This window comes from Halichoerus grypus, chromosome 7 (genome assembly GCF_964656455.1).
Source record: "Halichoerus grypus chromosome 7, mHalGry1.hap1.1, whole genome shotgun sequence".
Taxonomy (NCBI): domain Eukaryota; kingdom Metazoa; phylum Chordata; class Mammalia; order Carnivora; family Phocidae; genus Halichoerus; species Halichoerus grypus.
Genome location: NC_135718.1, coordinates 135662520 through 135689996, shown reverse-complemented (window position 1 = coordinate 135689996; position 27477 = coordinate 135662520). Strand labels below are relative to the sequence as shown.

The 27477-nt window shown below is 37.1% G+C and overlaps 1 protein-coding gene and 1 long non-coding RNA gene across 8 annotated transcripts in view; one reads left to right on the top strand and one right to left on the bottom strand.

Annotated features, from left to right (window-relative positions):
• LOC118544378 (uncharacterized) overlaps positions 1-27477 on the bottom strand; it is a 113640-nt gene that overhangs the window by 70005 nt on the left and 16158 nt on the right. The gene's annotated exons all lie outside the window — the stretch shown is intronic.
• On the top strand, positions 10362-14739 carry RGS1 (regulator of G protein signaling 1). Of its 6 annotated transcripts, none has more exons than XM_036106158.2 (5): positions 10362-10619; positions 10990-11067; positions 11489-11553; positions 12983-13146; positions 13899-14739. In XM_036106158.2, exons 1-5 carry the CDS (start codon positions 10522-10524, stop codon positions 14082-14084), a joined length of 591 nt encoding a protein of 196 aa, XP_035962051.1. In that variant the 5' UTR covers positions 10362-10521; the 3' UTR covers positions 14085-14739. The 6 variants fall into 6 exon arrangements, with proteins under 6 accessions (XP_035962051.1, XP_035962052.1, XP_035962049.1 ...); XM_036106159.2 differs by having other exon boundaries at positions 10363-10619; positions 11492-11553; XM_036106156.2 differs by having other exon boundaries at positions 10364-10619; positions 10987-11067.

Here is a 27477-nt window from a genome sequence, read left to right as displayed (position 1 = left end):
GAGAGATGTAGGGAAAGTAGAATAAACTGACAGGATTGTAATTCATAGTTACAGACACCATTTAAAGCAATGAAGGTTAAAGTGTATAATCTTAAGTCATAGCTATAAAGATAACTACCAGGACAAAAATGCAAATCTTCAGATTAATCAGGACAAATTCAAAAAACCAAAACAATAGCAAAAATCACACAGACTATATATTTTAGAATAATAAAAATTAAAAGCAGACCATAACGTGGTGAGACAATGAAGTTTGATGGTTTTCTTTTTGTCATGTACAAGAGACCTGGAGGTCTGCTGACGAGGCTGGAAGTGTGGCTTCATGAGCACATCAGGTCTTCAGATCCTTCTATATTTCTGTTCAGGCATCCTTAGCCTCTGGCTTTCATCCTTTTGAAACCACATGATAGCAACATAACTGCTCAGGCAGATGGTAGAAAGGAAGAGTGCTAAGGGCAAGAGGCATACACCAGTGAATCTGTCCTCTTTTAAAATGCCTGGAAAAGTAACTGGTATGTAATAAGTATTATCTGTTGGGTGAATACATTTTTCATGACCCCACTTATGCTGAATTAGGTACCACCTTATGTCCTCCCAGAATACCCTTCATTTTATGCTTAATCCTACATTGTACAATTAGCACATGTTTTAAAATTTCCCATTTGTCTCTCTCCAGAATACAATTCACCTCTAGATAACCTAATACTTAGCAGAGTGACTAGCATACAAAAAGCATTCAATAAATATAATAGTTAAAATAATTAATGTAAGCTTCAGCCCTTAATGTCTTTTTTAGCCATCTTCTTCAAACATTGTTCTGGACATTTGAGCAAAACAGACTCATTCTTATCCATTTAAAATCATACAAAAATTTTATGTAGAAGAAATTTGCTCCACTTTTAGAGTTTGACTGAAAGATTATGGATTCTATAGGAGCTTGGGGGACAGAGCCCTCAGAAGCCCTAAGCTTTCAACTCCACATTGACTTGCTTTGTTCTTTCTTCTAACTTCACAAAGGAAGACAGTTAGTAAAGGTAAAGTTCTCACAGTGAAATCCAGTAGCCATTGTCCATCTGCACATTCAGAAGCCAATAAAGTTAGTGAAGAATAAAGAGAAGTGAAGGGGATAAAAAGGAAGGGAAGGGGAGGGGAGAGAAATGTTGGCACAAAAATACAAGGGGTTTAGCAGGAAAGGAAAGTTAAAGGGATAGGAAAAGGAGACTGAAGAGTGAATCTGAGAAAGAATAAACAAATTTGAATAATTGCCTGCTAACTACATAAAGTTGGGTCTAGTTTTATTCATTGATTAATATCAAGTATTGCCATCAAGTTAGGCTGTGGTTAAGATAGATCTTAACTTGATATAATCATGGGTGATTTAAGACTTCTGTGAGATCACAAACACCTGAACCAGTAGCCTCATCTTCCAGCAGTTTTACAACTGTGTGGTAGTCTGGTTTTGGAGACATCCACAGCTGCTCAGATCTTCTTTCTCTGGATTAACTGACATTTGATTTGATAGTCAGATATGGATTCCACCAGGAAAAAAAGAAAAAAAAACACAACTCAAAACTTAAAACTTCTTTCATAGTTAATTCTGAAGTGATTCACTTTTTAAATCAATTTTTCTAGTAAAACAAAAGTGAAATGGTGACATTCTTTCTGGTCTTTGGCCTCCATTGTTTTTGAAACTGTCCCAAATCAGGAGGAAATGTATATAAAGGAAAGAAAATCCTAATGTATTGATCGTTTTTAGGTCTTCTCAGAAGCTTTTGATTTTCTATACATGGTAAATAATGATTCACTTAAAGATACAAAGAATGAATTATAATATGCAACCACCTACAAGATACTTGTTTCATATTTTTAATTTTTATTATTTTTAAAGTTTATTTATTTATTTCAGTACTCTCTACACCCAATGTGGGGCTTGTACCCATGACCCCAAGATCAAGAGTCACATGCTCTTCTTCTGACTGAGCCAGTCAGGCACCCCAAGATACTTGTAAAGGATGTGACTCCCAGGATGGAATAGGATCACGTAAGTCATGATGCAACTACCATATTCTAAAGAGGTTTCAGTTTTCTTGAGAATCAATTGCTGTTGCATAGTGAACAGGGAAGTCAAGAGAGAGACAGATCAGTTTCAGAGTTGGTCATGCATGTTGCCAGTCCCACTGTGACATTTCCACTCCTTATCCCATTCTGACCTTGCTTCCCTGCTTTCTTGCATATGTCCAACCTCCTGCTATAATTTAATTCAAACATTGCTAATCACTTCACTTTTTTTATTTTTACTTTTTGCATTGTCCACTCACCCTTTCACATGGGGAAGGCAAATATATCTCAACCTTGCTTAAACAAAATGTAAAAAAAAGAAACCCCAGGCTAGAAAAATGGAACAAACTCCCACACAAACCAGGCTGCTTTTACTATTTCTGTGCTGTTTTTGATGTGTTAAGATCTTACTGTCTCAGCTACGAGCCTGGCCAAAACAGACTCAACAAGAGGAAAAAGCCAAAGAATTATAAACAACACACCAAATCCAGATGAAATAAAACTTAAAGCCTCACAATGACAAAACACAGAAGACAAAAATTTCTCCAAGTAAAAGTTACCTGATTTTTACAAAGAAAATAACAGAAACATATAGCAGTTTATAAGTTTATATCTCCTGATCTTCCATATGATCTGAGACAAAAGATGGAAAAAGATTATGAACTTGTTCTAAATTTTAGTTCCCACCAAATATATTGCCTTGGTTTTCTGTTTCTACAAACCCAAATAAAGACAAAACAAGGGCGCCTGGGTGGCTCAGTTGGTTAAGCGACTGCCTTCGGCTCAGGTCATGATCCTGGAGTCCCGGGATCGAGTCCCGCATCGGGCTCCCTGCTTGGCGGGGAGTCTGCTTCTCCCTCTGACCCTCCTCCTTCTCATGCTCTGTGTCTCTCATTCTCTCTCTCTCTCAAATAAATAAATAAAATCTTTAAAAAAAAAAAAAAAAGACAAAACAAAGCACATGGGAGAAGAAAATAGAGATAAAAAGCTAGAAGAAGCTTTAGGAATCTGCTACCTTTGGAACTATGGAATATAAGTTTCATAGTTGATGGCAGCCATGTTTCCCCAGTTTGTAGCTCTCCCAGGCCTATTATTATTTAAGGTACACCCACGATACTTCCAGTTAGCTTACTATTTGCCTAAGCCAACTTAGTACTCAAAATGGGGTTGCTGACATCTGTAACCATGAAAATCCTATCTTAAAAATGGACTCCAGAACAGAAACTTTCCACCAGTTCAAATTCAAACTGAAATAACTTAGCTTTTTCTAGCCTCATTATGAATTAGCTCAGAAACTGGAGCTGTATAAAGTCTGCAGTTGGAAGTGATCAATATTTCCAAGCTACCAGTATCTGTAAAAAGCAGATGCCAAGAAAATTAGATGAGGGTTGGCAGAAATAGTCTGTGATATTTCCACATCATTAACATCTGAGCATACATTTATACATTTGTTTAACATGTTAGTTTCAAAAATGCCCTAGCTAAGAGAAAAGGAGATTTATGACAAAAATTTTTTTTTAGATTTTTTTTTTTTTTTTTTTTAAGTAATCTCTATACCCAGCATGGGGCTCGAACCTACAACCCCTGGATCAAGAATCTGATGCTGTACTAACCAAGCCAGCCGGGTGCCCCCAAACAAATATTAATAGAAAAAGAAACAGTCTGGAAGATTGGCCCAATCCATGCAGAGCTGCAGTGGCAGGACTAGCTCTGCGCCTAGAGAAGTTGGGTCGCCAAATTCACTGAGCTTTAGGAAGGAGAAGTCTAGACAGAGGGTTTTAACATAAAATAAAAATGGAAAACATACTGCCTGCCACAAATTCTATCTAAATTCTGATTTTTCTGAGTCTAATTTTTTAATCACTATAGAACCTCAAAAGGAGCAAAAATGTCCCCACAACACTGCCAATGCTTCAAGTTGCTTAATGATCACCTTTGACTTCTGTACAGAGGAAACTGACAAGTTAGCTGATTTGATCAAACTCACAAAAACAGGCCAAAGTTAAAGCTTGGTATTGAACCCACAAACCTTTTGAAATGCAGCAAGTTTAACGTCATTAGGATTCAATGGGCTCAAAGCCTTTCATTTAATTAAGAATAAAAAAAGAAACAAATTAACAAATCAAGCCTATTTGAAAAGGACAGGGCAGACATAGGAAGAATGGAACACCACAGACCACGTGTACCGACAGTAAGGGTAGAATCATGCTAAAAGTAGCCACTATCTCTTGACTTCAAGGTGCTTACTCAAGCAGGAAAAGCGTGACTTATTTTGAATATGACATTTATTACAAAATAAATGTCCAGTATATTTTGACATCAATACATGGTAAAACTAAACAAACAAACAAACACAAAAGCGAAACATTAGCGAAGACATGAAGAAAGTGTAGTTAATGGAGTCATGAGAAATAAGTGCCATAGCTTTGGAAAGAACAAAGCATGTCAGGCAAACTTGACAGACTTTTCTAGGAAAATTGCATAATTAATGGAGAAAAACAAAGCAAATAAGTCACTGTTGTTAACCACTTTCATGTGCAGTAAAAGCAAAGGGAAATCACTGAAATAGTATTATGAGAAATTTGAGAAATTAACACAACCATTTACTGAAGTTGTTCCCTAATAATTAAAAAATCCTTTATTTTTTACAAATTGCCTCTCCTTGTTGACTTTTGAGTAGCTCTGCTTTTGCGTTTATGTCCTGTGTTATGTAACATATCATTCCAGTCCAACTACAAATAATGTGTCAATGTTCTTAGAGCATTTAGTTTTCCATTTATTTCAACTTGGGAACAAGAGGCTTGCTTCAGTACTTGCAAATTTTGTTTGCAAAGCATAGTCAAATAGAGTCTGACATGACTACTCTCCCTTGTTGAAATGATTATAAAATCATAGGGTGATAATAAATGAAAGGAGTCCAATATGAAAGAAGTATATCAGAGATAATATTAATCAAAGATTTCTTTAGTACGTTCAAAAATGAAAGAAAAGTGGGCCTATTAACAAGAACTTTATTGGCAAGATGAGCTCTAAGGCAATTGAAGTTAATAGAATCACATGAGCCTCCAGTTCACTGAAGGGCTCACATTTGATTTTCTTATAATCACTTAAATTATAGAAAAGAGGTGTTTGGTGTTGACTATAAGTAGATTAGAACAGAGTGAGAAAAAGAAACTAGATTCTTATCTTGCTCAGTTTGAGTTTTCTGAGATCACTGAATTTCACCAAGTTGCAAATATCTTACTCAAACTTATCAGGTGATTTCTTCATTTAGAAAATAAAATCATAAGCAAGTCTAAAATGTTTGATTATATCCCTCTACCTAGACATAGAGAAAAATCCTTCCAAATTTACCTTTGTTGAAGCTTTTCAAATAAACTCTATGAAATGTAGCTGAAGCACTATTGGTAGCCCTACCTACAAACCTGGAGGTTGCAAGAGCCCAAAAAGTAGTGAGTCTTTGTCTTAATTCCTGAACAGTTGAGTGATTATGCTAACTCAACAAAGTCTTTCAGAGCCACTTTTAAATTCTGCAAAGCCTTGTGTTTACATAGAGGATCCATTCTTCCATGATCGGTATACATGTAAGAGGTGTCTACTTGCTGAAGACCAGTTTCTCCATTGCAGCCTTTTATACTTTCCAAGGGGTGTTGATCTGGAATGCAGAAACAGGCAGAGAAGAGATACATGCTGCTTTTGCAGTAAATGGAAACAGCATTTTGTTTCTGTCCCACACATCCAGAGTTAATCACTCCTCTTATGCATTCCTCTCTGATGGCACTTTTCACTTTGACTACTTGCTTAAATACATTTGCCCTACTATACTGTAAACCCTTTAGGACAGAGATTCATTCATCTTTCTATTTGCAGTACCTATATCAGATACATTGTAGGACTGCAAGTAAAGTTTGTTAAATCTGGACTTTTTAAAACTTAATTTTTTTTTTTTTTGAGAGAGAGAGAGAGAGAGTGTTTGTGGGGGTGGGGGGAGAGGATGGGAGGGGGAGAGGGGGAGAGAGAGAAATTTTTTTACACAGGCTCCAGGCTCAGCACAGAGCCCCACGCAGGGCTCAATCCTCCATCCCTGAGATCATGACCTGAGCCTAAATTAAGAGTCGGAGGCTTCACCGACTGAGCCATCCAGGGGCCCCTCAAGACATTTTGTTTTAATGAATCAAAATTTCTGTTCATGTCACTGCCTTTAATGGTATAGATATATTTTCATTTTTAAGATACAATCTCATACTCATTATGTCCTTTTCCCCATAATTCCTAACTTCCACAACAAAATTTCAGCAAAGGTTCAAAATCAGTTTAATCAATATCAAGTTTGAAAAAGTCATATAGCCAAGCATTCCCTACGAGGATTCAGGTGGCTGGAGTAATTGAAACCAAAATGTAAAATCAACTCAGCAAAAATTAAAATTTTCCCCGTTGAAATTGATAGCCATAATCAGAAATGTTTTATTGAACCAATCTCGTAGACATTTTAAAATATCACACTGGCATTTTTAAGGCAGGGAAACTATTCTGTATGATCCTATGATGGGGGATATGTGTCATTATACATTTGTCAAAACCCGTAGAATGTACACCATCAGAGGAAACCATAATGTAAACTAAGGACTTTGGGTGATGATGATGTGTCAACGTAGGTTCATCAGCAAATAATACCACACTGATGCGGGATGTTGATGGTGGGGAAGGCTGTGGCCAGTTGGAGAGAGTATGTGAGAACTCTGTACTTTCCTCTCAGTTTTCCTGTAAACCTAAACGGCTCTAAAACTAAAGTCTATTAATTTTTTTTTAAATAACACTAAGACCACATGCAATATTCCTTTTCTTACGACTCCAGTAATTACTTATGCACAATTTCACAAAGGAAATATACAAACAAGATTGTGTTTATGAGAGCCACTGTTTCTTCTACTGGCTTTTATCAAATTCTCTACAGTTTCAACCAAAGTGATAGATTCAGTAAAGTTACTATTTTGTCATTTGTCTTTTCTTAATGAATTTCACAAAGAGGGGCCAGACAATGACACTGTAAGATTCATAGAGAATTTTCAATGCCCTGCCCTGGACTCATCAGTCCTTGCTGATCCAGCCCGCCAAATTTGCCTGACTCTGGCACATACATGCTTTTCATGTGCTAGCAAGCAGCCTTTGAGAGAGCAGCTACATTAGTGTGCCGTGGAGTTGGCTTCAACAGTCAATTGTGACATAGGAATTTCAGTAGGACCCCCTCTATCAGGAGTGTAATTCTCTATTTGGGCTTGGAAGCATACAATTACATGCAAGTACTTGCTTGCAAATGCTTGAACTTGGAAGTCAGTATTTAGGTAGCAAAAATTTAGAGGTGTAAAAGAATTATTAATAGATGATGTGAATACTTACCGCTATCTCAGACCAGAGTTTCCTAATCTATCCAGAGAATATTATTTCTGCAGACTACATTCTCTACCTAATGAGGGTTCATGTCTCAAAAATGTTAGAAAATTGCCACATATTCTACCCTCCTTTTAGAGATAGACACATGTGTGTTAACATATTAAAGGCTCTCAGAAGATCTGCCTTAACCAATTTAAGAACCTTATTTAACCTTAATTTCCCAAACTTACATGGCCCCATAACCTTTGGTGCTTTGTCCTAATATTGTTAATTTGCCTCTGAAGGAACTATTGTTGCAGAAACATACTCTGCACATTGTCAGCATATTTGGATAACAATAATAGCAGGCCAATAAAAATAAATATTAAATTATGTTTTTCTAACATAACGTACCCACAATTATCTAGAGAAATGAGAGGCTACCAGATAAACCAACATGAGCAACGTTGAAGATTTTAACAGAAAAGTAAATATAGATTGAACCACAAAAAATATACAAACAAATGCCCTTCTGTCATCAGTTTTTAAGCCCCATCGATTTTGTTTGGGTCACTTCCAAAGTGGCTAGCTCATCTCACTAGCTCTCTTTCTGCATCATGTTATCTTGCAAACATCAAAAGATGCTTGCACATACAGAGTAATATACATATTCATGAGTGTTTAATAAGTGAATTTTGAAATATTATAAATATGATTTCTTCAATTATTTTTTATCTTGATAGAATACTCTATCATCAAGTAATACTGTAAAGTATTACTCTCTTCTTCTTGTCAACTTTACATAACACCATCAGAAGCCTCTCTGTATAAAATTTGTTTTGTCTTTTCAGGGACAAAAAACAAAGGAGGTTTACGTTAAACTGGACACTCATTGATAAACTCTGTAAAAGCTTACATTGCACTAACGCCTCTACCTTCATCACTGAGTAGTCACCTAATTCATTGGATTTAAGTTTTGTTTTGAGGTGTTTTTTTGTTTGTTTGCTTTCTTTAAATCCTTAATCTTTCTTGGGGGGGGGATTTTGGTAAACTTTTTTTTTTCTTTTTTTATTTAAATTCAATTAATTAACATAGAATGTATTATTGGTTTCAGAGGTAGAGGTCAGTGATTCATCAGTATTATATAATATCCAGTGCTCATTACACCACGTGTCTTCCTTAATGTCTGTCACCCAGTTATCCCAGACTCCCAGCCCCCTCCCCTCCAACAACCTGTTTCCTATGATTAAGAGTCTTTTATGGTTTGTCTCCCTTTCTGATTTCGTCTTGTTTTATTTTTTCCTCTCTTCCCCTATGATCCTCTGTTTTGTTTCTTACATTCTGCATATAAGTGAGATCATATGATAATTGTCTTTCTCTGATTTCACTTATCATAATACCCTCTAGTTCCATCCATGTCATTGTAAATGTCAAGATTTCATTTTTTTGATGGCTTAGTAGTATTCCATTGTATATATATACTACATCTTTTTTATCCATTCATCTGCCAATGGACATCTGGGTTCCTTCCATAGTTTGGCTCTTGTGGACATTGCTGCTATAAACATTGGGGTGCAGGTGCCCCTTTGGATCACTACATTTGTATCTTTGGGATAAATACCCAGTAGTGCAATTGCTGGGTCATAAAGTAGCTCTATTTTTAACTTTCTGAGGATCCTCCATACTGTTTTCCAGAGTGGCTGCACCAGCTTACATTCCCACCAACAATGTAAGAGGGTTCCCTTTTCTCCAAATCCTTGCCAATATCTATCATCTCCTGACTTATAATTTTAGCCATTCTGACTGGTGTGAGGTGGTATCTCATTGTGGTTTTGTAAATCCTTAATCTTAATTAAAGCTAGACTGGCTCTCTCCAGAGATAATGCCAAAATTTGGAAGACCTTCACCTAAGAAGTACACATTATTGGCCTATCCAAATATACTCTCATTTTATCTTGGGCAGTTTTCTTTTGATACTGTGTGATTCTTTAGTGTCATTATATTTACATATTGTATCATATTAGTATGTCAACTCTACTTTTATGTATTTATAGTTTTGTTTAATTTTCCTTTATTCTTATCCTAAGCAGTAATATACAAAAAATCACAGTTTGATATATTAATTATATTCCTAGTAAATATTAATATTCATGAGCCCTTAAAGTTATCTTGTATATCACCAGCAGAAGGTCTAGCACATACTTTGGAAAATACTAACATGGAAATTTCATGCCATGGAAGTAAGGGATGGGAGGTGCGGTGGGGAAAAGTTAAGATAACCTCTCATAACTCTCCTTCCTATCAGATATATACACAAATAATCAAACAAAAAAGTATTTGTTTACTTTACACTACTTTCTGAAAGAAAAAAAAAAAGAATTCTTTAAAATATTGTGATCAGGGGTGCCTGGGTGGCTCAGTCATTTAAGTGTCTGCCTTTGACTCAGGTCATGATCCCAGGGTCCTGGGATTGAGTCCCACATCGGCTCCCTGCTCAGCAGGGAGTCTGCTTCTCCCTCCCCCCTGCTCCTGCTCTTTCTCTCTCTCTCAAATAAATAAATAAAATCTTTAAAAAAATAAAAAAGTAAAAATATTGTGATCAGATGAATTTTATAATCAAGGATTATTCAAAGAATTGAGGGGATACATCTCTAATACTGAGTTTCTGTGTGATACAATAAGTACACTAAATGAAATATTTTATTGAAATATGCAATCTTCATGAAGAAACAAGTGTCCCCTCAAACCAAAGATTGATGCTGCTAATACTTTAGACATGTGGTATATGGGTGTGTGCCTCTGTATGCTTAATTTTCTTTCTTTCTTTTTAATCAAGTGACCTATTCTCGTTTGGTTGAGTTTCAACCACAAGACATCACTGTATGCTTCTTTTTTTCAAGATACACGTCATAACACACCAAGAAAGAGGGAACTTCCAGTGTCTGTGGTAACATCACTTGATAAACAGACTCATTTGAACAGCAAGAGCCCGTCTGCTTTTACTATATAAAGCAGCAGATACGTTGACGAGCAGATATTTGCCGAGTGAGGACTATACGAAGAGCAGCCTTCTCCACGCCAAGGTTAGACAAAATGCCAGGAATGTTCTTCTCTGCTAACCCAAAGGAATTAAAAGAAACTGATCATTCACTTCTAGATGATAAAATGCATAAAAAGAGGCCAAAGACTTTGTAAGTTCATTCGGTGTCTCACTTTGTGAATTTGGACTTAGATTATCTTTAATGGCAGAAGGATTGAGAATGAGTGGAAGAAAATATGAGCATTTAGTTAATTAAATCAGAGAAATTAGCTGTTGTATATGTATATAAGTGCATTCAGTTGTATTTAAAAAATGAATCACAATAGGGCGTTAAATTATGTGGAAATTTTTGCAGACTTTGGCTCATAAAAATTAGCTCAATCTTAATATAGAAAAATGTTGTAACAGCTATTTTTATTATTGCCTTGTTCCTTGGAAAAGTCTATTTCATGTTCCTTGTGCAAATAAAATGTATTCTACTGAAGAAATGCAAATATTCATGTTTGTATCTTTTGTAGTAGAATGGATGTGAAAGCGTACCTGAGATCTATGATCCCACATCTGGAACCTGGAATTAAACCTTCTAAGTCCAAAGACATGTATGTATACTAATATGCTGAACTATCATTTTAAGAGAAGCCTATGCATTATCTCTCTATTCTAGCAAGTGATTAATACTGTACATACTAGACTTTGTTTCTTTTAAGTAACAAGCCAAGTAAGAGTAGACTACATTAGTACCAATGTAAATTAAGTACCAACATATGTGTGCATAATTTGCTATTTGCTACACTGTTAGAGTAGATGTATTTGGATTTCTTCACATTTTATTGGCAGATATTTTCATAACTGTAGTAATTCTAAAGGAAGTTTTGTTTTCTTATAGATAAATTTTAAGAAAATGTATGGAACTAGAATCTTAGTTCATGGAGTTATCAAAATACAGCAGCCATTCTGATTTCATGTGTGATTGCACACACACAAGAATATTTTACTAATTTATGTGAATTTTGTCCCCAGCAGACTCTCCATTAATGAAGTAATGCAGTGGTCTCAATCTCTGGAAAAACTACTTGCAAACCAAAGTAAGTATGATTAACTACTAAATGGTTTTGGGTTTAGCTCAATGCACTAATAGATTGAATGACTTCATTAAAATATAGTATTCTGGATAGAAGAGTGTGTGAAAAGTTGTATTCCAGTTTTTCTGTAGTCACTAATAGCTTCAGCATATTGTGCCTCATTGTAGTGTAATGCTGACCTAGCACTCAGTTCTGTCACTGTCCTTTGGGCAAATTTGCCGAGACAATTAGGTATTACCATGGATCATTATGGGAGCAAAATTTAAAATTATGCTGGGGTTCCGAAGTTTCAAGTTTAGTTTTTTAAAAGTAAACCAAATATCTCAACGTGTGAACTGCCATTCTGAAAGCTATCTATAGAATGTATTTTTGTAACTGCTGGATGTAAGAAGTAAGATTCATTCAGTCAATTCACTATTTTATTATTCATTCATTCATTCATTTACTCATTTAGCCTACTTCTATGTGGCAGGCATTTTAGAAGCACCAAGGATTCAAAAACAAGGACACAGTGCCTTGCTGCCTTGAAAGAAGTTGAGAAACACAGTATATAATTGCATTATATATAACATGACACATGATAACATAGATATGATAAAGAGAATTTTTAAGCAGAGTCTTGTAGGGAGTTTCTGATAAAAAGAATTTTTAAGCAGAGTCTTGTAGGGAGTTTCTGGTAAGAGAAGGTAAAGAATGAGATCAGCTTGTCTTTCCCTCATCATGGGAATTGCAAGTCTCTTGGGATTAGGACTTCAATCAGGTTGAGATGAGCAGTGTGGTCTCTATCTAGAGGATGAACTTAATCCTTTTTTCCCCACAAACAAACACTCTTAAGAATCCTTGCTGAGGGGGAGGGTGTCAAGTAGTACAATGTGGTTCATCCCTCTTATCATCTGACTTAGTTTACATCCAACCAAACAAATAAATGGTATAGAAATGGCCCATTTAAAAGCCTCAGTAACACTAGCAAATAGAATCAGTACATCAGCACATTTTCTGACTAATATGAATTGGATGGGGAAATTGTATTTGTTGATAATGAACATGATGTTAATGACCTTCATCAATGTTTGCTTCCCTAAAATACTCTACAGTCTGGCTAGGAGTTGGTATTTGTAAGAGAAGAGATTGTTTTGTAATCACAAGAGCAGAATCTTAATTAGCAGATAGAAGCAAAGCACAGTTGTGTAGCCATGACTAAGCAGCTGTGGGACTGTGGACAGGTTCGTCTGGCCCCAGATAAACTATCAGTGAAGGAATCTCTGAGGTCTTCCCATTTTTATGATTTACAACACAGCTGTTTCAGGTTAGCCATCCCTTACCTTTGAGCCTAGACAACACAATAGTATTTTTCTTGCAAATTTCTTCTTTAAAGTATCCATTTACTGGCTTAATTAATTTAATTATCTCACCCCTCACCCTTTCTTTGTAGTTGGTCAAGATGTCTTTGGAAATTTCCTAAAGTCTGAGTTCAGTGAGGAGAACATCGAGTTCTGGCTGGCTTGTGAAGACTATAAAAAAACGGAGTCTGATCTTTTGCATTGCAAAGCAGAGAAAATATATAAAGCATTTGTGCATTCAGATGCTGCTAAACAAGTGAGTATTATCTTCATTATCATCAGTTTATGTGTAAAGGAACTTAGGTGCAGAAATAGCATTCCGCAGACATAGCAAGATTAGATCTTTTTTAAGTATCATAATTTCACTGCTAAATATTTAGGTATGTTCAATAGTTCAGTGCAATAATAATCTAATTTTCTATATCTGAAGACAGTAGACTGAAAAGATTGATTTTGCAAAATTAGCTAACATGATAGGGATGGGGTAAGGAATAGCAGTGTTACCAGCCAGAACTGCATCCCAGAATGTCCTTAATGAGTTAGCTTATTTTACATTAGGATAAAATACGGATTAGTGTAATACATACAATTCCAGCAGCAGAAATATTTTCAGTTAGTAATAGTCCCACCTTCCAGTTAAATATTCTTGGTCACGCAAAAAATAGCTACACAAAGTGTCCTCTCTCCTATAAATTTTAAATGACCACATCACTTTTTCTGATGCACGTATCACCTTGTATGGATATTTAAAATGTTCATGTTTGCCTCTTTTGCATCTCCCAACTATACGATGGGCCAACTTGGAACAAAGATTTTTTTGTGATATTTCTTTTTACCTCCTTCATATGTAGTATAGAGCTGGTTTGGAGGAGGCATTTAAAAGATAATTGAGCTGATATAAATGAGGGCTTAATGCCATTATCTCGAGGTGCTTCAACAAACATAGTCACATAGTAAAATGTGCAATACATTGGAAGTGTGTATTAATTAGCAAGTATTTCTTTTTAGATCAACATTGACTTCCACACTCGAGAATCTACAGCCAAGAAGATTAAAGCACCAACCCCCACGTGTTTTGATGAAGCCCAAAAAATTATATATACTCTTATGGAAAAGGACTCCTATCCCAGGTTTCTCAAATCGAATATGTACTTAAATCTTCTGAACGAACTTCAGGCTAATAGTCTAAAGTGATCAGTTCCTGGCTGGAGAGAACTGAAGATTGTATCAAGGACAGAGGAATGTGCCAGTTACCGCCCCCTGGGTGAACAACCTGGCCCTTTTGAGTGACTCCACAGGCCCAGGGGAAGAGCAAATAACTTGAAATGGATTAACATGGAAGTTATCCAGCCTCAGGGTTGAAGGCACATAAGCAAGATGAGACCTGAGAGACAGAAGAAGGAAGGAGATACTGTGGTCCTGTCATAAAAAAACAGTGGACATATCAGAAAATCCCTCAGAACTGAGAAGGCCGGGTAACTCCAGTTACACAGAAACTGTGAATAAAGGTTTTGAAACCGATTAAAACATGCTATAAGCTTCAAGGTCAACTGATATTTATGCTACATGTTATTATATAGAGATTGTATTGAGCTGCTGCGATCTCTTTAACTTGGACGGCTGTTTGGAATATATGTGTTTGAAACCACCATTGTTATTATTGATGCTTGCAAGGGTTTTTGGTGTTTTGTATTTTTTGTTTGTTTTTGGCTTGAAAGAGATGAAGAAAAGAACAATGTATTTAACTTAAGCTATTGCTCTTAAAACTGGGAAGTCAGAATTTATTTGTAAATTAAATTATCACAGCGTCAGTAAAAATGAGTTTTGTATTAAAAATATATAGGAGCAATTTCTGTTTATGTTTCTTTGCCATTTTTTAGAAACTGGTATTTATTCCTCATATTTAACAAAAATTCAAGCACGGGTCTTCTACTTTCTATCATCTCTTCAACATCTAAAATTAATCCTATACTTATGTGTTATGTATACCTATTGGACAGGGTTTATTAGTTTTCTCTTTGCTGTCACAATGCATAAAAAGCAAACAAACATGTTCTCATATAGTAGAGCCTCAAACTGATAAAAATTGAAGACGTATTTAGAAAGGGGATGGAATGGTTATTTCAAGAAGTAATCTAATTAGCAATTGATACTTTATTGTGATTTAAATTTTATAAAACTCAATGTTCATAGCAACCCTGTGAAAGTTGAAACTCATATTAAATCGCTAATTCCCAAATTTAGCTATCAAAATTACTTAGGATGTTTAAAAAACAACCACCACCACAACAGAACCCCACCTTTTTCAGGGCCTTATCCCAAACTGACTGAATCAGAATCTTGAAGGGATAGAGGGTGAAAATCTACATTTTAGAAAGAAACCCCAGGTGATTCTAAAGATAATTCAGGGCTGGGAACCCTGGGATTAAGGGACAGTCACGCCGCAGGGATTGCACACAAATCTCTGACGACACAATTTGTCCTCTTTCTGCAATGCGACACTGCCCCCCACTGACCAGAATACATTTCCTAAATCACTCGAGTCTGCAACAGTCCCCTACATGTCAAGTAAGTAGGAAAATAAGACTACTCTGTAGGGATCACCTAGAGACAGCAGGAAAATAATCCAGATGACGCAAATGCCAGCATCGCCTACAGAGCTGAATCTTCCCATACCTTATTGAATAATCAGCCGTCCACACAGCATAGTGAAATACCATGGATATTCTTAATACAGGCTTACCCAGTCATCAGGCTCACAGCAAAGGCACGGGGCAATATGTAGATAAGATTTCAAAAGCATTATTCTTGAGTTTCCATGGGATAGAATCCAAATTGGCTCCACCCTAAGCTTTATTCCATGGTTTAGCAGGTCGTATAATAAGAGCAGCTTAGGAAGAGAGTTCAGTTTTACAATAGTAATAATGAAGTATTTCTCTCCCTTACTCATTCCATCACTGAGTTCTGTCAATCTTCCTTTTCCCATCAGTGAGTGTAGGAGACATATCACTTGCTCTTTCTCTATTAGCACCGCCTTGGTGTAGGTCCTCGCTGCTTGCTAATTCGTGTGACTTTTTTCCCTCTGCCAGTCTCTTCTCTTCAATCCATCCTCTGAATAGCGACAGACATCACCTTCTGAAACACAGATTTGACCATGTCACTTCCCATGACATATAAAATAAGTTCAAATCTCTCCTTTTGGAATTGAAAACACTTGCCGTGAGACTTTGATGGTATAATTCCCATTGCTCCTCTCTGGGTACTTTCTTACCTTCATGTCATACTGGATTAATTGCCTTTTCTTGAATGAGCCCTGGCCTTCACTATCTCCAGGCCTTTGGTTAATCTCTACAATCCATCTAAAATGCCTTTCCCTAACCTCCATCCAGTTTTCAAAAGCCAGCCAATTATTCAAGGCCCGGATAGAATAACTCTTCCACAAAGGTTTTCGAAAACCTTCCACCACTATGTAGTTATTTTCACTGTCTAATGGATATGAACTGAGTCCATATAAACACAAGACACTCTGCTTCTATTTCCAGGCCTATTGTCACATTACACAGTCCAGGCCCTTCAGACTGTGAGGCACGAGAACTGCAGCTGTCCGATACACACGCTGGTCGTAAAATAAATGCTTCTGGTCTTTGTCTTGTTAAGATGCCATGTTAAAGAGCCAACCAATTTTTTTTTTTTTTGGTTTTGAAGTATATATATTTTTTCTTTTCCTTTTTTTAATTGTTATGTTAATCACCATACATTACATCATTAGTTTTAGATGTAGAGTTCCATGATTCATTGTTTGTGCATAACACCCAGTGCTCCACGCAGAACGTGCCCTCCTCAATACCCATCACCAGGCTAACCCATCCTCCCACCCCCTTCCCCTCTAGAACCCTCAGTTTGTTTTTCAGAGTCCATCATCTCCCCCTCCGATTTCTCCCTGTTCATTCTTCCCTGTCTGCTATCTTCTTCTTTTTTTTTTTCTTAACATATATTGCATTATTTGTTTCAGAGGTACAGATCTGTGATTCAACAGTCTTGCACAATTCACAGCGCTCACCAGAGCACATACCCTCCCCAGTGTCCATCACCCAGTCACCCCATCCCTCCCACCCCACCCCCAACTCCAGCAACCCTCAGTTTGTTTCCTGAGATTAAGAATTCCTCATATCAGTGAGGTCATATGATACATGTCTTTCTGTGTTTGACTTATTTCAAGAGCCAACCAATTTTTGGACAGATGGTCAAAACAAGCATCTAAGACACCTTTTCATTAAAAAAAAAAAAGAACAAATAAAAAAACTCATCATCACAGCATAGATTCAAGATATTAAAAAATACTTGAAAAGATAACTTTCTTTTCATTGGCATTTTTTACTATGGTGTGACTGTCTTATAAGACCATTCACAGTAATGTGATTAGCTCTAATGACATCTACTATTTAAAGAAATCTAATCCAACTGCTTGATCTGAGTCTCAGCTCACAGGTTATGTTCTATTGTCATATTAAAGCAGTGGCAGTCAACAATATGTATGATTTAAAAATCATTAATTAAAGGGTCACCTGGGTGCCTCAGTCAGTTCAGCATCTGCCTTCAGCTCAGGTCATGATCCTGGGGTTCTGGCATTGAGCCCCACATTGAGCTCCCTGCTCGGTGGGGGGTCTGCTTCTCCCTCTGCCTCTGCCCCTGCTCATGCTCTCTCTCTCTTTCTCAAATAAATAAATAAAATCTTTAAAAATAAATAAATAAAATAAAACTCATGTTACAAAAATTAAAACAAATTTACTTTTCTCAGATTTCTTTTACATTATTTCTAATATGTGTATCACACAAAACTAGGAATCTAAGAAGTTAGAAATGAGGGTGACATATACCTCATGATGCCTAATAACTTTCCCACTTTTCAAGTGAAAAATGTACAACTTCTAAAAAGTTCTTTAACTCCAAGTTTTCTTAACAAAAACAGTTATTCAAATACTAATACATTAGACGTTAGATTTGTTCCTCCAGGAAAAGTATTTGCTATTGTCCTATATTTAATATGCATTTCTACTTGTTATAATATTAGCTGCCTGATTTTCTCCATTTTTTCCCCACAGGGAAAGGATAATTAGGATGAATCTTGAAGATTAAATAAAACCTAACCAGGGGAGAAGAAAAGTGGGGACACTTCAGTGCACAGAAGAGTCTGTGAAAAAGTCAGGAAATCAGGAAAAAAAAAAAAAACTGTTCAGTAATGGTGATTTATTTACTGTGGCTGGAAAGAATAAGAGGGAAAACTAAAAAGGTAGTTTAGGGCAGATTTTAAGAAGAGATATAGTCCACTCCAAAGAATGTACATTTTATCTTTTATGTGGTAGGTAACCACTGAAATTTTAAGCAAAAGAGTAAGACGTAGCTGTTTTTTTGGAGTGTCTACTATGAGCCAAGCACTGTGCTAGATACACATCACTTGCTAAGTCCACACCAAAACTCTTTGAGGTAAGCACTCTTAATGTAATTTTATTTATCAACAAATATAGAAACAAAAAGTGAAAAAAAATTATCTAAGTATACATAACTAGTGAGTAGCAGAGCCAAGATTTGAATCCAGGTATGTATGTTTCAAAAGAATTTCCATTATCTCATGCTTCTTTCTGAACGTGACATGATTACTTTGTGTTTTAAAAGTTAATTCTAGATTTAGTGTAGAAGACACTTTCTTTTTTTTATTATGTTCAGTTAGCCACCATATAGTACATCATTAGTTTTTGATGTAGTGTTCAGTGATTCATTAGTTGCGTATAACACCCAGTGTTCATCATAACACGTACCCTCCTTAATACCCAAAGGAAGCCATCATTGAGGAAGGAAAGCTAAATGTGAACCTCGTTTTACCAGCCCAACAGGAGAGATTAGGGCCTGAACTAGGGCAGCAATCAAAGCAATGGGAAGGAGAGGGTGAATAGACAAAACTTGTTTAGCAATATGCCGTGATAAATAAGAGAGAGCAATATAAGATACCTCTGGGTTGTCTAGTCCAGACCCTCAAAATCAGAGCAAATTCCTTTCTGGTTATATTTTAAACATGTTCTCCTTGAGGCCTTTAGTTACAAATGTGCATTAAATAACTTGGGAATAGAAGAGGGGAGCATTGGAGGAAGATTGAGGCATATGCTTTTAAGAAGTTCCACATGCAAAGTAAATTATGTAGTACTTTCAATAGATAACAGCTTATTCTTAATTAACCTACAAATGAAGCATTCCACATGTTTTCCCTTGAAGCTCACTTTCATCTTGGACAAAACAGAGTCATCATCCAGGCTGAGAACAAAAACCAAGAACCAAAGAGACTCAACACATTTGTAAGCAATCAATTGCTCTAAGGTTGAGAGCACCTTTCAAAGACCGGAGACAAAACCGAGGTCTAGGATTCAGGCCAAGAGACAAGCAAAGCAGTTGTCAAATACAAACAGAAGCCGCCACAGGGATCAGAGACACTAGACAACACAGAGGTTGGTGACGAAATCGATTCTGGGGCAGGAATTCTGCCTCCTTATATGGAAGGCTGGCCATTAATTTGACGGTGGGTCTACGTGACGGGTGGAATGTTCTAGTGTTCATTTCTCATCAACAGAGATAAACAAGAGGACTGGAGGCCTGCAGTTAGCTGTTCACTCTCTTGGCACATTCTTTATTTTAATCATTCTTACCTTCACTCTTCAAAATAGGTGAAGTTATTTTTACCCATTATTTCTGGATAGAGAAAAAGAAAAACAGGAATTCTGTGGCTTTCAGATATTCTCTTATTTCCCCCAAACTCTCTGTTGCTATTCTAGTCAAACATGGTGAAAAATTCGGTGGGTTTGGATTAAATCAGTAATATCCATATGTTTTCCACTTGTCTTATCTTTTATACTCTGTCTTAAAACCTTCAGCTTGCATTAGCTCTAAAACCAGATTGTATTCTAGCCTGTCTAGTGTTTTTTTTCCCCTTAAATCTGTCTGTTAATTCAGTATTTACAAATGATCCATTGTATAGGTAGAACACGTTCCCATATTAAGAATTGAATAAGATACTTCCTAGAATGTTTTTTGGCACAATTTTGACTAGAATGATTATAATTCATACTATCTATGGGGATAGTTAAAGGTGTCGAAACGGAGGGGAAGAAGCACAAAATAACCCTCACTCAGTGGTTTTTAAATTCAGAAATCTAGAAATCTATGCTCAACTATAAACTTCTAGAAGAGTCTAGATTATTGCTTCCTTAATAAATTCACCAGTTAATGACACGTGCTATATGCCAGAAGCCATACCAGTTGACAGGGAAGCAGAGATGAATAAGACAGAGTTCTCAATTACTGAGAGGCTCACAGTGCTCTTGGAAAGAAAAGAGCAAAAAAGAATTATAGTGAAATAGACTAAGCATTATAAGAGAGGGGTGGAGGCGAGGCAATTAAGATTGTGTGATAATTGACCTCCCCAGTGGCTCTCTCCAGGTCTCTGGTAAAAAGCCAAATGGGACTGGTGGCCCTTCGTCTTCCTAATGGGAGAAGTTGTATGGTGCCAACTTTCTAAAAGGTCATCAGGTGCTATCAACACCTTACATAACTCCCCTGGGCATACAAGTTACATCAAGTTTATCTCCTTTAGCAAATTCGCTCTATTATCACTAACTTATCTGGGTGCTATCTACTCCCTTCCAAAGTTCCTAATAGAAAGGCAGCCGTGAAGGCAAACTACACCTGCCTCTCCTTGAGATGCTACAAGGCTAAGATATCCTGTTGCTTCTCCTTCTTGCACCTGTGGAATTCCTGGGGTTTATCCCAGCTCAACAGAGAGGAACAGTGTGCTATGAGAACTCAAGAGATGGGAGTAGTAATTCTATGGCTCTAGAGAAATGATGGTTGCACAACAAAATGTGGATTAAATTCAAAGTAACCCAAGCAACTTTCTGAACTGCTGTATCATTGACTAATTGCAAGCTCTATAACTCACAAATAAATGTAAATTCTGACATTATTGGGTTCCAAAAGGGCTAGAGTAAGTCTGTCCTACTAATTACTAATATTATTTACTCACATCAATATCGTTTTACTTTAGCTGTTTTTGTCCAAAAATAGTGATTTCTTTTTCTTTTCCATTTTAGGAGGTTGTGATAGAGACTGCCTACATACCCACCAATCTTACGCCCTCGCCCTGGGCATCAGCAAGACTACATTCCCCAGGTCCTCTGACAATGAGTAGCAAATATAGAACCTTCTATGAATGTCCATACAGTCAGTATTTGGCTGGGTATTTACTCCTCAGTAGCTATTTTACTTGAATTTGGTATTTTGCCTTGAATTGCAACTTGATATTTTACCTTAAATTATTAGGGCCACAAAATTGAGTTTTGTCCAGTGAGGAGAACGGATAGTCACAGTTCCAGGGCTGACAATAAAACACTCTAATTGTCTCTCTCTTCTCTGTATACACTGCTGGAAGCAAAGGACTCTGACATTGCAAAGCTACATGCAAGAATGCAAGAATCACCAGACCCAGTATAGTCATGCTACCCACACCAGCATTTGTGTGAGTGAAAAATAAAAGCCTCTGAGATTTGGGGATTATTTGTTAGAGTAACAAGGGAGTTTTAGCCTGATGAATGCAAAAACACTGATATCCATATAGTATTCTCTTCGAAACACTATATATAGTGTTTTCTTCAAAAAGAAACAATTCCTTATTTCATTGCTAAAGATATTTGGAGACATCCTGGAAAAAACCAGGGCAATTTCTCTGTCACAACTCAATATTATTTCACTCCCACATTAGGCAGAGGTTATCTCTCTGACCTTGTGATTTTCTGTGAGATAGAGCTGCCTGGAACAGAGGATGTACGCTATGGATGAGAACAATATGTGAAAAGCTTATTTCAGATGTAACTTAGAATAGAAAAATGCCAAAAACAACACAAAAAGGGAGGTGAGGGCTAAGAAGCAGGAAAAGAATAAGTGATGGAAAATTTTGCTGATAAAAACATTAAATGAAAATAAGTTGGCCATGCAATGTGTATTTTCCACTCACTCACTTTGACTCAGTTTAGGCTACATACCATGTTGATATAAATACTTGGAGGTTTAAATGGGCCAATCACCAAGTAAAAGTCAGAATTCCAAGAATATGCAGTGTGCAGTCCTGGAAAGCATGTCTGTGGTTAAGCTGGGATTCAGACAGGAAATGTGAATTCAGGGCATCCAGGAAAACTAGAGGGGTGAACTCACAGGGGCCAATTTTCCTGAGAGACCAAAGAAGTATCAATGAAAGAATTCATCCTAAAAGATGATGTACAAACTTGGGCTAAAAATAGTGGGAGGGGGTGGAGGAAATGGACTACTTTACGTACGGTAGGAGGCTGACACTCATATTGCCCTTTGATGCAGGTCCAAAATCTGAGGGAGAGGAGAGAGCAATAAAAGAGTAATAAACACAAAAAGGACAAATTCCCTGAACATTCTGTAAATCTTCGAGAACACATAGGAACAGGGTGTCAGTCAAGGATGGTGAAGCCCTCTTCCCATTTGGTGTTAGGATTAGAGCCCTGACATGACAGGCACACTGGATTGGGAATGAGACCACTCTAAATCGAGAAAGGTGAAGAACTGGAAAGAGCATGTGTTGCCCCAGTAGATATCACCCCCTTCATGAGCACTTATGTCAGCCTAATATTTTCTGCTGGTGTGGGGGTCTTGAAAGGATCTCTTTGAAGGGGAATAATGTCCTTTCAACCCACCCAGGTTCTGATTATTTGAGGAATAACAAAAAGATTAAGGTGGAGACCAAGATATTACTGATATAGTCAGGTCAGAGAACAGAGCTTTGGGAGAGAGCCAAATGGGTCTGCTAATTTAACCTCAGAATTAGACCAACTCGCTCCCCAGTTGCAGACACTGTCAGACAGAGGCACAATTTCTATACAATGGATGGCCTATGTGGGGAACAAATGTCCAGGTGTTTTTTCTCAATTAGGACAAGTGTGAAGAGTTAGTTCAGCTCAGAGCTCCTGGCTTATGACTGGGCCTATTAGTGTTGGAGTGTCTGCTCATAAGGAGCTGGGTTCTATCAAACCACCAAACCATAAAATCAGGTGGGCCCACAGCAATCCACTGAGAGATGGAAATGGTAAATCCAGGGCTAAACATGAGTAGGTCTTATATGTGCCCTATGGCAGTTTAGGGCTCTCTTACGACTTATGATGGAGGATGAAAAGCACCAAGTTTGTATTGGGATGGTATGTAAGTGCAGGCTAAAGATGAACTGCTACTGGAATACATTTCTTCTAAGGAGTGGGCTTAAAAGAGAGTAAAGAGGGAAAATCCTCCCAGTGGCAGAGTTTGGAGCGATGCACCTGATCATCTACTTCATGTGGAAAGAAAAGTGACCTGAGGTAGAATAGACATTGACTTATGGACAGTAGAGAATGGTTTGGCTAGTGGATTAGGGCCTAGAAGGAGAATGATTAGAAAATTGAGAATAAGAAAGTCTAGGGGAGATGCATATGGGTAGATCTACCAGAGTGTTCAAAAGCATGAAGGTTTTTGCACCACATGGTCACAATCAGCAGAGATTACTCCCCACACAAAAAGCATAAAGAATCAAGTAGACAGACTAAGTGTACCAGTTGGCCTCAGCCAGCCCATCAACAGAATAACAATGGTGGCAGAAACAGATATGCACTGGCCCAAAATAATGGACTCCCACTCATGAACGCTGATCTAATCACTGTCCTTGCCAAAGTCCAACCATCAAGAAAAAGAGACCAATACTGAGCAAATGATATTGTATCCTATCTCAAAGATGCCAACCAACCATTTCATGGCAAGTTGATCACATTGGACTCCTTTCACCCTGAAAGAAGTGATTAATCTTACTTGAATCAACATATATCATCTGGGTTATAAGTTTGTCTTTCCTGCCAAGAGGGTCTTAGCCAGCCCCACTCTAGGAGGGCTTAGATTTTTGCCTGCAGTTTTTGATTCACCAGTACAGGATCCTGTATCACATCAAACCAAGGAACGTACTTCACAGCAAAGATGGTATAGCAGTGGGCACATGGTTATGGGGTCCATGAGTCATATCACATGCCATAATACCCAGATGCGGCCAGTCTGGTGGAACAATGGAATCATCTTATGATGGCACAGTTGAGGCATCATCTTGAGATAATATCCTTTAAGGAAGTTATGTCATCTTCTAGAATAAAGAATACACTCTTAATTAATGACCATTATGTGGTACTATGCCCACAAAATGTAGAATACATGGGCCTGGGAACCAAAGGGTCAGAGAAGGAGTGGTCACATTTACTATCACTCTCAGTGACTTTGATCCCAGAAGATGAATGCTTCCATCAAGGGTCAGAACAGAGTCATATTAAATTTGAAATCACAGGCACTTATTGCTTTCCTTGAGCTCCTTGTACCAAAAACCACCAAGCAAAGAAAGGAGTCACCATCTTAGCAGAGGTAATTGATCTTGATTATTAAGAAAAAAATAGGGCTGCTGTTATAGATGAAGGATAAGGAAGAATATTTGGGGTACTCAGATGATCCCATGGGACACCTCCTGACACTTGAACAGTACACGGACAAGGGCAGCAGCCCAGCCTGGGATGGGCATGGTGACCAGGGAATCAGACCACCGAACAATGAAAATCTGGATCACCCCACTGCATAAGCCACTAATACCAGCAAAAGTGCTGGCCCAGGGTGGAAGGAATCTAGAATGGGTAATAGAAGAGAAAAATAATGAGGATGAGCTGTGGCCTCTAGACCAAATGTAGTGATAGTGTTGGTGGAGTACTTCAACCCACTGACTTTCCTCTAACAAATTCTCCCCAGGGAAGAGTCCTTCCAGAACGTTATAGCAGCTGTTTATGGATACAGCTGAACATACTACATGAAGCAATCATATCTGGGTGGTGCAAGGGATGGACCTTAATAGATAAGCCCTACTGGACTGTAGGACACAATCCATCTTTGGAACTGTAGTGCTGTCTCTCCCAGCAGCTGAGTTGAGGCTACTGACAGCTCACTGATGAGTTTCTCTCCAGGAATTCCCCTTGTCCTAAGAAAGCTGCCTCACCAGGTTTACATCCCCTCTTGGGAGCAGCCTAGAGCCAATGACTAGTCAGTGCGGGGTCCAAAAATCTGGCCCCCTTGCTTCAACTAGGTCAAATATGAAGGGCTATTCCACCTCCAAAACTCTGGTTAGAATCATCTGAGAACTCTGATGCAGCTACATCATATATTTGTTTAAGATTTATAGTCCATCTACTTCCAAAAAAGGAGTTGTATCAGATTATAAAATTAGCATATTATATAAAAGAATAAATTACAATGAAATAAGGCAAAACTAAAGGATATATTTCTCATTGTTTACAACAAAATTTATTAAGGTCCTTCTTCAAATAAAGGTACTGCTGTAGCTGCTATGATCAACCAGGCACATATTATGCCATCAATATGATTACAGTTTGATCTAGCAGATGGTATGTGCATAAGCAAAATATGAAGATGAAAACCCCTCACAGTATTCATAGCTATAACATATAACACTTCTTTGATTCTAGAACAGCACTATGAGATAGAAAGAGCTGTTACTATTCCTATATTATAGATAGTAAACCAAGGTTCAGCAAGGTACAGTGATTTATCCAACTCGTGGCAGAATCACTTTTTAATTTAAATCCAATTTTTTCTTTTACAGCATTATAATAAATGTTTGTTTGGATGATGGCATCATCCATATAGATGATACATTTTCTTAGTCATCATCAAAAAGCCTCTTGGAAATGAAACATTGATTTTATATCATTTAACCATTTTGAGAATTTGCTTCATCTTGCTTGGTATCCTGCATTATTTTAAAAAATATTTTTAAAATATTCAATGTCTCTGAGTTACACTAAATACTATCTGCTAACTGAATCTTTCAAGCTTTATAACATTAGAATGACAACTTGGTTATTTGCTGACTCACACCCTAGGTATTTCCACTATTATGAAATTGCTACTTCATGGAAGGATGTTTGCTTAATAGTAATCAACTGTAAAAATAAAGAGTGCAGAATTTTATTTTCAAAAGATTAGATTCTACGTGTAGGTTTTTGACAAAGAACCCTGAAGTGGCCGGTGAATCATCAAATGGAGAAAGTTCACTTGACTTCCCAAAAGAAGGAAAAGGAACAGAAAAGAAGGAAAGAAAAGAAACAGCAAGAGGATTGCTTATTCTGGAACTGAACTAAGGAGAGATAAAAAGGTATTTATCTGAGGTAAGGAGAGTTACCAGAGAGAGTAGCTGACCAGTGGGTCACTGTTGACAGGGAGATGAGACTACTCCCCTTGAATAATTGAGGGCACTTACTTGGAAGACAGGCTAAGAATCAGAACTGGAGAGTCAATGCAAAGAGGCAAAAAAAAAAAAAAAAAAAAGATATTAAAACTACTGCTGAGCAGGACAGAGAACTAGACCCAGATTGCGGGAAACACCAGAAAGCCAGAAAGGGGACACATGATGAGTTTTGTGAAGTGCTATCTCCTATCCAGGAGCCATCTTGAGATGTAAAGTTACAGACACAGAGCACTTCAAGCTTCCTTCTAACTCATTAGTCAGCGCTTTGTGGCAAAGTTTGTCAAAGTCTAGAACTTTTTTTACTAGTATGCCACTATTTGTAGTAACTATTGGTAATAGCAGCAATTGTCTGGTTGACTTGGTTTATCCAATCTTTTCCTTATAAAAAGCCATTTGTATTTGCAACATACTCCAAATGGTCCATCTGCTAGTCTTCTAGCTACCTGGATATTTCATTTCAGCCCAAAAAGATAATAAAATATCTCATTAATAAACCTTACAATTTCTTACCATGTACTTTTATTTCCTTAATAAACTTTATTAATGTGCCAAATTCAATATTAGTCCCAGAATATTGTGTTAGGGGATTTGGGGGTAGCCCAAATTCATATAGAATAACTTCACTCTCTCTATTTGCCAACCAAATCTTACCATTCCCTCAAAATCCAGCTATAACATCTTTCCAATAAAGCCTTATTGGAACAATAAATATTGCAGTTATCTTCTGAATTCCTATATTGCTTTCCACCCCCCAGCTTCTCTAGGCAATTAACTCTACAGGGACTTATTTCATGTCCCTTCTATTCTTAACTTAAGCTGGTATTTTTTCTGAGTTTCTATCTACTATGGAAGGTCCTAGAAGGAAAGGTCCGTGTGTTAATTTTTTTTTTTAATCTCCTAAGCATGTAGCATAAATTTTCAATAATAACTGCTTATAACTATATTTTACTTTGAAAATATTCTTGAGAAATCCTAGTTGTTTAATTGATATACCCAACCTTGCAGGGTAAAAATAAGGAAACATTTATAAAAGTAATTGTGAACTGTTGTCTTTTTAAAAAAAAAAAGGAAAGGAAAAATTATAATTGTGGTGGAGAACATTGGATGTTCAGCTGAATCTTTTCTCTCTTCCTGGGCAGTCAGATATGCCATGCTCACTTCTCAAAGGAGGCTGTGAGTGGAGGTGATGTGTTCCACTGATACCCA

What these genes read in the sequence shown, in the direction of transcription:
- RGS1 (XM_036106156.2), top strand. Translation starts at nt 10,522, where the DNA reads ATGCCAGGAATGTTCTTCTCTGCTAACCCAAAGGAATTAAAAGAAACT. An exon ending in AAAACTACTTGCAAACCAAA is followed by an intron (nt 11,554 to 12,982) that starts GTAAGTATGATT and finishes CTTTCTTTGTAG; the next exon opens with TTGGTCAAGATGTCTTTGGA. An exon ending in ATTCAGATGCTGCTAAACAA is followed by an intron (nt 13,147 to 13,898) that starts GTGAGTATTATC and finishes ATTTCTTTTTAG; the next exon opens with ATCAACATTGACTTCCACAC.